The following is a 10810-nucleotide window of genomic DNA, read 5'->3' as shown; positions in this document are numbered from 1 at the left end:
ATATTTCGGGCCGTGACTGACCTTGTGATTCACATTTACACGAACGAGAGTTACTTCTAGTCCAAGCGTGGGTCACACACTTGGGTAATATCGTCTCTTAATCTGATTGATTTAATATGATCATAACGTTCCATAAAGGTTTGTTAATTTTTTCCCTCCTTTAACATGCATTCAATATACCAGAAAATTATGAACCTTTGCTCTGAAGCAATCACATTAAAATAATGCACAATGAAAAATAAATAAATAAATAAATAAGTAAATAAGTAAATAATAAGATAAACTATTTTTCACGAACTTATACAAGGAAAAGAAATAAATACTAAAAATATCAGTGTATCATTGTATTCAAAATACGTTTTACACACTTTTTTTTTTCGTAGCCCTATCAAGCGTGACCTTTTGTTTCCTGGCAGCAGAATTCACTCGTCCATTACGGTTTGTTTATTTCGTTCTGTGGTCTTCAAACTATTAATATTATTTTGTAGTTATCGGCTTTCTGTGAGCATGGGACGATGTTTTTGCGATCATTATTTTGTTTCTTATATAATTTTTACTCTGCCTTTTAATTTAATTACTTAGTTCTTTTGTAAAAGCATTTTGATTTAAGTATATAAATGGAACATATCCGGAATACAAATACAATACAAAGCGAATAGATCTGAGCTGGGCAAAATCGTTTGGTAGGAAAAGGGCTAAACCACAGCTTGAAAGATACTGTTTGAAAGCTTATTCTCATTTTTTTTTTTTTTTTTTGCGGAATAGCCACACACAAGTAAATCAACTAATTAAATAAAAATAAATAAGTAAATAAGTAAATAAAGATTGAATAAAAGAAAATGTAAAAGCGCACTCAACTGTCGCTGACGTAAAGTAGGATTGTTATTATTATTATTATTATTATTATTATTATTATTATTATTATTATTATTATTATTATTATTATTTATTTATTTATTTATTTATTTTTTGTTGTTGTTCAGGCAGTGGCTTGATGGCTTGATGCTTATCTCTTGAAATATTAAGCTGAAAGAAGTGAGACAACGCAAACAAGGGAACACTTCCACAAAATGCCAATAAAAGAATTACTGAAGAAAATGTGAGTTGGAAAGAGGGCGGTGTGTGTGTGTGTGTGTGTGTGTGTGTGTGTGTGTGTGTGTGTGTGTGTGTGTGTGTGTGTGTGTGTGTGTGTGTGTGTGTGTATATATATATATATATATATATATATATATATATATATATATATATATATATATATATATATATATATATATATATATATATATATAAATATATATATATATATATATATATATATATATATATATATATATATATATATATATATATATATATATATATATATATATATATATATATATATATATATATATATATATATATATATATATATATATATATATATATATATATATATATATATATATATATATATATATATATATATATATATATATGCCAAGTCTGTTCTCCAACTAGCCAAAAACTCCTTCATTAACAGAAAATGTCAAAACCTTTCAAGATCTAACTCCCCTCGTGATTTCTGGCATCTAGCCAAAAATATCTCCAATAACTTTGCTTCTTCTTCTTTCCCTCCTCTATTTCAACCAGATGGCACCACTGCTATCACATCGATTTTTAAAGCTGAACTCTTCGCTCAAACCTCTGCTAAAAACTCTACCTTGGACGATTCTGGGCCTGTTCCTCCCTCTCCTCCACCCTCTGACTACTTCATGCCACCTATTAAAATTCTTCGCAATGATGTTTTCCATGACCTCGCTGGCCTAAACCCTTGGAAGGCTTATGGACCTGATGGGGTCCCTCCTATTGTTCTCCGAAACTGTGCCTCCGAGCTTGCACCTTGTCTAGTCACTCTTTCTGCTCTGTCTGTCAACCACTACCTTTCCTTCTTGCTGGAAGTTTGCCTACATTCAACCTATTCCTAAAAAGGGTAACCGTTCTAATCCATCAAACTACCGTCCTATTGCTTTAATTTCCTGCCTATCTAAAGTTTTTGAATCTATCCTCAACAGGAAGATTCTTAAACATCTATCACTTCACAGCCATCTATCTGATCGCCACTATGGGTTCCGTCAAGGCCGCTCTACTGGTGATCTTCTGGCTTTTCTTACTGAGTCAAGGTCACCCTCTTTTAGAGATTTTGGTGAAACTTTTGCTGTTGCCTTGGTCATATCAAAAGCTTTTGATAGAGTCTGGCACAAAGCTTTGATTTCCAAACTACCCTCCTACGGTTTCTATCCTTCTCTCTGTAACTTCATCTCAAGTTTCCTTTCTGACCGTTCTATTGCTGCTGTAGTAGACGGTCACTGTTCTTCTCCTAAATCTATTAACAGTGGTGTTCCTCAGGGTTCTGTCCTGTCACCCACTCTCTTCTTATAATTCATTAATGATCTTCTAAACCAAACTTCTTGTCCTATCCACTCCTACGCTGATGATACCACCCTGCACTTTTCCACGTCTTTTCATAAACGTCCAACCTTTCAGGAGGTAAACATATCACGTAGGGAAGCCACAGAACGCTTGACTTCTGATCTATCTAAAATTTCTGATTGGGGCAGAGTAAACTTGGTATTGTTCAATGGCTCAAAAACTCAATTCCTGCATCTATCAACTCGACACAGCCTTCCAGACAACTATCCCCTCTTCTTCAATGACACTCAACTATCCCCCTCTTCTACACTGAACATCCTCGATCTGTCCTTTATTTATAATCTGAACTGGAAACTTCACATCTCATCTCTAGCTAAAACAGCTTCTATGAAGTTAGGTGTTCTGAGATGTCTCCGCCAGTTTTTCTCACCCCCCCCCCCAGCTGCTAACTCTGTACAAGGGCCTTATCCGTCCATGTATGGAGTATGCTTCACATGTCTGGGGGGGTTCCACTCATACTGCTCTTCTAGACAGGGTGGAATCAAAAGCTTTTCGTCTCATCAACTCCTCTCCTCTAACTGACTGTCTTCAGCCTCTCTCTCACCGCCGCAATGTTGCATATCTAGCTGTCTTCTACCAATACTTTCATGCTAACTGCTCTTCTGATCTTGCTAACTGCATGCCTCCCCTCCTTCCGCGGCCTCGCTGCACAAGACTTTCTTCTTTTTCTCACCCCTATTCTGTCCACCTCTCTAACGCAAGAGTTAACCAGTATTCTCAATCATTCATCCCTTTCTCTGGTAAACTCTGGAACTCCCTGCCTGCTTCTGTATTTCCACCTTCCTATGACTTGAATTCCTTCAAGAGGGAGGTTTCAAGACACTTACTTATTCATCAATTTTTGACCACTGCTTTGACCCTTTAATGGGACTGGCATTTCAGTGGGCATTTTTTTTTTATTAGATTTTTTGTTGCCCTTGGCCAGTGTCCTTCCTACATAAAAAAAAAAAAAAATACATATATATATATATATATATATATATATATATATATATATATATATATATATATATATATATATATATATATATATATATATATATATATATATATATATATATATATATATATATATATATATATATATATATATATATATATATATATATATATATATATATATATATATATATATATATATATATATATATATATATATATATATATATATATATATATATATATATATATATATATATATATATATATATATATATATATATATATATATATATATATATATATATATATATATATATATATGTTACGCATAATGTGGACAATTGCCTAATGTGAACATTAGGCAGAAAATTGCCTAATGTGTACATCAAGCAAGTAGGTTGCGTAAAGTTTACAAATTGTTAACATTAGGCAAAAAATGCCTATTGTTCAAATTATGCAGCTCAATTTTGCCCAATGTGAATAAGGAAAACATAATTAATTAATGCAATATTAGTATAAGTAAAATAGGTCAATCGATCTCAGGGTTCAGTTGAGTCCAATCACAAATTTTTGCATGATCTGCCTGGGTGACAGCGCGAGTTGCATTTAATTTCTTTTCTTAGGCAGCTGCACCTTCCTGATGTACATTGAGTAGTACATTGACACTTTGTATAACCTTGCCCACCAGTGGCTCTTGCTGTTGCTGTTCTCATCGATAGGCAGATATCAGGAACCTCTTCAGACTTTATAAGGGTCTGTTTGATCCCACTTAGGTCAGCTGGTGTAAATTTTGTTCTAATAATTCCCTCCCGACAACCTACAGTGTATAGTCCTTCTTCTTCCTTAAGGATGACTACTAACAGATTTTTTGGATCTGTTGGACCACGATCGACATCTGGAACCCTCAGCGTAGCACACTGACCAATGGACAATGGCTTAAGCAGGTTTTTGCCGCGTCTTGTCATCCGTGCTGCTGCCTTTGATTGTCCTATATTAGCTGCAACACGGATCTTTTGGAAATTCGTAGCTACTGTCTCTGCCCGTGTCTCTGCTTCTGCCTCTTCCCCTGCCTCTGCCTCTGCACCTGTCTCTGCTTCTGCCTCTGCCCCTGTCTGTGCTTCTTCTTCTGCCTCTAACTCTGTTGCTGCTTCTGCTTCTGCACCTGTCTCTGCTTCTGCCTCTGACCTCCCTGCCCGTGTCTCTGCTTCTGCTTCTGTCTCTGCCCCTGTCTGTGCTTCTTCTTCTGCCTCTGCCCCTGTTGCTGCTTCTGCCTCTGCACCTGTCTCTGCTTCTGCCTCAGTCTCTGCTTCCAGAAATGACTCGAGATCTTCCTCGGTGAATATATTACAAAAAGCTGTACTTGGCACGATAGATGATGCTAATCCAACTTGCGGATCTAGTCCAAATGTAACTTTAAAAGGACTGTGGCCAGTTGTTTCATGCTGACTGATATTAACTTGCCACTGAACAAACTTAAGACCTACTGACCACTTTTTGCTGTTATTTTCCCTCATCCAAATGGTTAGTTTGTCCTGGATCACACCGTTTAGACGTTCAACAGCTCCTTGGCTTTGAGGATGACGTGGGCGTCCAGTCACCAGCTTCAGCTCTGGCCATAGCATTGAAAGCTCGGTGATGATGGCATTCACAAACTCCCGTCCGTTGTCGGAATGTAAAATAGCAGGTGCTCCAAATGTCAGAAATATATCTAGAAGGTTCGCTGCGACTTCCTCTGCTCTTTTTGATGTCAGTGGACGCAACACACAAAATTTGCTGAAATGATTTACATATGTCATGATGTACTTAAAGTTTCCATCAGGTAATGTTTGAAAATTTATAAGATCTATCTGGCATCTAGAATGGATATCATGACTGCGTACCGGTTTTACTACCAAACCCTTTGGAGTTTTTCTGGCTTTCTTTTGATGACAGTGCTCACAGAATGAAATGTAGAGGTAGCATACTTCTTGTGTGATGTTTGACCATTTCTTTCTCACTTCTGCAATTGTTTTCTTGCCACCTCCATGGCCAATAGCTTCATGAGCTGTTTTAATAATACCAAACACTTCTTCTACACATGCAACAAACTTAAATTCATGTTCACTGGTATCTTTTCTTTTGCGAATAAGTCGGTCAGCATTGCCAACACGCAGAACTTCATAGCGTTTCTTGAGGTTATAGTCAAATGTAGACTGGGCTCCAGAAGAATTGATTCTTAACAAATCCTGCAACCACTGATCACGCTGGAGAGCGGGCTGGATGACAGCATTTTCAGCCTTGCCTTGCAGCGTTTGACGCAGCTGAAGTTCAAAAGCAGCTTGATCCATAGTGCATAAACTGTAATAGATAGAAAAGTTTAGTAATTTACAAAGAAAATATAGAGAAAAAAACATCAGCGAACCCACACAGTAATCAGAAATCCATAAGTTTAGAAAGATTTAGCATCACACTCACTTTACTTCGCGTTTTAGCGCCACTTTACTTCGCGTTTTAGCGCCACTCACTATGCTTCTCGTTTGAAAGAATTTGCACGCACCTGCTCACAACAACTCGGTTATAACAAACCCAAAGCTTCGAACAACATCTTTGCTCACAACAACTCGGTAACAGACCCAAAGTTTCGAACAACATTCGAACAAAACTGTAGACACTGGTTTGTCATTCAATTCACATTAGGCAAAATACCCTTGCCTAATTTGAAAATCATGCCTAAAGTGGACATTAAGCAAGTAAGTTGCCTATTGTCAACATCGTGCAAACAAATTGCCTAATATGAAGATTAGGCAATTTCACTGCCTAATGTTCACATTAGGCAATTATCCACATTATGCGTGACATATATATATATATATATATATATATATATATATATATATATATATATATATATATATATATATATATATATATATATATATATATATATATATATATATATATATATATATATATATATATATATATATATATATATATATATATATATATATACAAGGTATTCTTTTTCTATCGCATGAATATATGAATTGTAGAGAAAAAAATATCGTTTACAGCAGAAACAACTCTAACTAATGTGGAAAATATTTAATCGTTGTCTTCACTGTAAAGAAAAGAAAATTATGTAAAAGGTAGGCAAAATAGAATTAAGTTTTGTATCAAATACGAAGAGAACATCTGAAATTGCACTTTCAAAAGTTTCAGTGTCTTACCTCAAATGTTTTTCGAGCACGTTCTGAAGTACAATATTGAGGTATCCAAGATTTTTTTTTTTATTATTCTAGTTATAGTTTAACAAGAATTCTAGAGTATCAAGGAAAAACATCCATGATAATGAAACTAATTATCTCACTATTCTTAGAAAATAGTTCCATAAGAAAACATATCTTGTCAGATGAAACCGTTGATGTAAAGCTTTCTGACAGTTTCTGAAGTACTGAAAAATTTAAGTTAATCTGCTTCTTGTGGCCTTCATTACTTCGCATAGCCTCATATTTTCTTATAATCTTCCACCTTTCTTTTTCTTTCTTCCTGCACTTTGAATTCATTGTTGCATGATTTTGTTGTTGGGGTGATTTTCAACTACTCCTATATTTTACACCTTTTTTTTTTTTCGATTTTCTATTACTTCATGTCATGTTTACCGTTACTTTTTTTGTTGTTCTTCACTTCACATTATGCTTCTTGATTTATGAGTGAGAATTATCATTATGTACTAGACAGCTGAGGTCATAATATAGCGGGGTGTTAACGCATGATGCAGTCGCGGTGATTGTTGTTGTTGTTGTTGTTGTTGTTGTTGTTGTAACATCTGGTATAGCCAGTGGGATGTTTTCTGAACCGCGCGCCTGCCGATGTTAGTGATAATGTCCCACTAGACGACAGCACCTGCTTGGTGGAAGAAACACAGACCACAAGTTAGTTGGTAAACGTGCACCCGTGGAAGAGGACTGTGTTTTTTTTCACGTATATTTGTGTCTTTCTATACCTGGAGAACACCAGAATCGATGTATATGTAGTATAGATTTAAGAATTACATGATTTACGTGAATTATGTGAATAATAGCGGTAAAGGTGTGATGTGAAAACATGGGATGATGGAACGGCAGAAACTTTCCACGGAGAATGGGTTACAGTTAAGTGCCCCTTCTGAGGCAGCCGGATCAGATAGGCGACCACATGCGACCCATATATATATATATATATATATATATATATATATATATATATATATATATATATATATATATATATATATATATATATATATATATATATATGTAATGAGTGCAAAACTAGGGCACAGTTAACCTACCTTAATTAGGCTCACCAAGCACTCACCACAAGAACCCACTGATTAATTTAAACCTCCTGCTTAGGTTCACAGAAACCCGGGCCACAATTTAAAAATTTAATGGTTGAGTACATAATAAAGAAAACGCAAATGAGTACATAATAAAGAAAACACAAATAAAATATGAGTGCTTAACACTCTTAAAGGCCACACTGCTGGCACTCCAACATACCTGATCCCATGAGAAAATGGGTAAATCCACATACAAATAAACAGGAGAAATAAACACTTCACGCACCAACACAAGAAATGTTATATGCCACTGACACTGTCCCACCCTAACCAGTACCCCCAGGACCCTCACACCCTATAGGGCCAACCGCACACCGACCCAACGCGCTGAAGGTACACCACTACCACTACCCTGAAGTACTGCAGCTCTTCCTCCATGCACGGCGGTACTAACACCATAGCAGCCAGGGACAGCAAGTTCCTCACTGCAGCCTTCTTAGTTCACAGTATCTGCTACGGTGCCACCTCACTGACGTCCCACAGCACACTGCCAAGACCAAACTCCTGCAAATCAAATGGCAAATCTACCACTACTCTGCACCCTGTCTCTCTCTCGCTCGCCTCTCCCGCCAAAATCGCCACAACAACAAACCTTCAGAGCCTTAAGACTCGTTTTGGCGGGACTCGCTGACTAGTCTGTGAGCCTCTCACAGGCGCGCCCACTTCAACTTCTTACACTCACCCCCCCTGAACTTTGTGCATGCCCTCATGCACAATCCCCACAGCCAACACAAGACGAACCCGTTGCACCCCTTTCAGCAATTCTACTAGACCTCCTGAGTTGAGGGGCCTGAACCCCTTTAACCTGCTCTGAGCCTTCACCACTCTGTTCATCTGGCTCTTCACCAGGCCCTAGGGCATCCTCTCCCTCCTGCTCAACCACTGAGTCCACTTGTTCTTCTGAGTCCGGTTCTGGAAACCCAAAGCGCTTTAACACTTCTGTCATATCTGGCATTTCTACTTCTTCCTCCTCTGGTGGCCCTTCATTACTTGTCCCTGCTGGCACTTCATTACTTGTCCCTGCATGGCCCTCACTGCCATTCCAAGGACGCAAGTTACTGCGATGTAACACCTTACTACAGCCGGACTCACCTTCTGGTCTGACCCTATACACCCCACTCACCCCATCCAACACCTCCTCAACTTCCCACACCTCAGCTGCAAACTTAGGCTGAATCTTCCTCCTACCTAGTACTGCATTGTCCCTTAGCAACACTCTTTGTCCCACCCTCAATGGCTCTGCTTTTCCTTGCTCCTGACGCTTCCACCTATTGGTATTGTGGTAACTCTTGATGTTCAACTTAGCTGCTTTCCAAGCAGCCTCCTGTGTCTCTCTGAGCTTCCTAATCCACATGCTATGGTTAGTAGGCTCACTATCAGTTTCCTCACAGAACCTATCCAAAGGTAAATGGGGCTCCACACCAAACAACAAATAATGGGGTGAAAAACCAGTGACAGCATGGGGTGTGGTATTATAGATGGCAGTGAGGCTTGACAAGTGCCTAGGCCAATGCTCCCGCTGTTTCTGACCAAGGGTAACTAACATCCCATGTAAGGTGCGGTTAAACCTCTCACAGATCCCATTTCCTTGAGGGTGATACGGGGTGGTACGAGACTTGGGTACATGGTAATACTTGCATAGTTCCTGCACTAACTTTCCCTCAAAATTCCTACCCTGGTCACTATGTACCCTTTCTGGGCAACCAAAACGGTGAAAAATCTCCTCCACTAAGATCTTGGCTACTGTGCTTGCCTTTTGGTTTTTAGTAGGAAAGGCCAGGGCAAACTTGCTAAACACATCCGTCACCACCAATACATTTTCCTTGCCATCCCTGGCCGGATCCAGCAAAGTGAAGTCAACAGCCAACACTTCCCAGGGGCGGTTGGCTTCCAACGTACCCAACTTAGTCTTGGCCCGAACACCCTCCTCCTTCCCCATGACACAGACTTTGCACTTTGCCACATACAATTTGATGTCTTCATGTAGTCCTGGCCAAGCAAACCTATCCTTCACTAGTGACGTTGTTCTAGCAACCCCTTGATGACCCCCCTGATCATGAGCGGCTTTAAGCACTTCTTGTCTCTGATTCACTGGCAACACCACTTTCCACTTCCTAGAATCTGTCTCCCTTCCACGCCAGTAGATCACCCCATGCCTCATAATGAGGGACCCTCTCACTCTCCACCATTGCCTAAACTCCTCTACTTGTAGCAACTGCCTTAGTTCTGCTGGCCTCACTCTACCAATCATTTGTCTCCACAACTTCCCTACAACTGGACAAGACTGTTGCATATCCCTAAGCTGCTCCTTACTGGCACCACGCCATACCTGCATCACAGCCACCCCTTTCACCGAGGTGTTAGGACTGGTTTCCCATATCTCCTTCTCTTCCTCCCCTCCCTCAATCAATTCCTGGGGCCTCCTCGACAATCCATCCGCGTTACCATTCTCCTTCCCTGGCCGGTATTTCACCTCAAAATCAAACCTTCCCAAGTCACCCAGCCACCTACTCTCCACTGCCCCAAGCTTGGCAGAGTTCAAATGTGCCAATGGATTATTATCCGTCAGCACTATAAAATGTCCACCCACCAGATAGTGCTTAAACTGCTCTGTCACTGCCCATTTCAGAGCCAACAGCTCCAACTTCCTAGAGCTGTAATTGCTCATGTTCCGCTCTGACTTTCTGAGACCTCTACTTGCAAAAGCCACCGGATGCAACCTCCCATCATGCTCCTGAGATAAAACTGCTCCCAGTCCTTCAAAGCTAGCATCTGTCTCCACCACAAACTGCTTGCTGTAATCTGCACTTTTCAACACTGGAGCCTGACTTAACTTCTCTTTCAACAAGGCAAATGCTCTGGCCTCATCCTCCCCCCAATAATCACTCACTGCTGCCTTAGAATCACCACTCATCAAAGCATGCAACGGAGCAGCCACCTTCGCAAAATTTTTCACAAACCTTCTGTAAAAGGAGCAGAATGCGACAAATGCCTCCCTAACAGTGCGCGGAACTGGCCACTCCTGTACAGCCC

At 39.2% G+C, this 10810-nt stretch overlaps 1 protein-coding gene across 2 annotated transcripts; it reads right to left on the bottom strand.

Annotated features, from left to right (window-relative positions):
* Nucleotides 1–3783: 3783 nt before the first annotated feature.
* Nucleotides 3784–5812, bottom strand: LOC135113215 (KRAB-A domain-containing protein 2-like). Of its 2 annotated transcripts, XM_064028382.1 has the most exons (2): nt 5295–5434; nt 3797–5187 (listed from the first exon to the last, which is right to left on the bottom strand). In XM_064028382.1, the coding sequence occupies exon 2, from the start codon at nt 5034–5036 to the stop codon at nt 3975–3977; it is 1062 nt and encodes a 353-aa protein (XP_063884452.1). In that variant the 5' UTR covers nt 5037–5187; nt 5295–5434; the 3' UTR covers nt 3797–3974. The 2 variants fall into 2 exon arrangements, with proteins under 2 accessions (XP_063884451.1, XP_063884452.1); XM_064028381.1 differs by having other exon boundaries at nt 3784–5812.
* Between the last annotated feature and the right edge of the window lie 4998 nt (nt 5813–10810).

Source organism: Scylla paramamosain, chromosome 25 (assembly GCF_035594125.1).
Source record: "Scylla paramamosain isolate STU-SP2022 chromosome 25, ASM3559412v1, whole genome shotgun sequence".
Lineage (NCBI taxonomy): Eukaryota > Metazoa > Arthropoda > Malacostraca > Decapoda > Portunidae > Scylla > Scylla paramamosain.
This window is presented reverse-complemented; position numbering and strand designations above follow the sequence as displayed.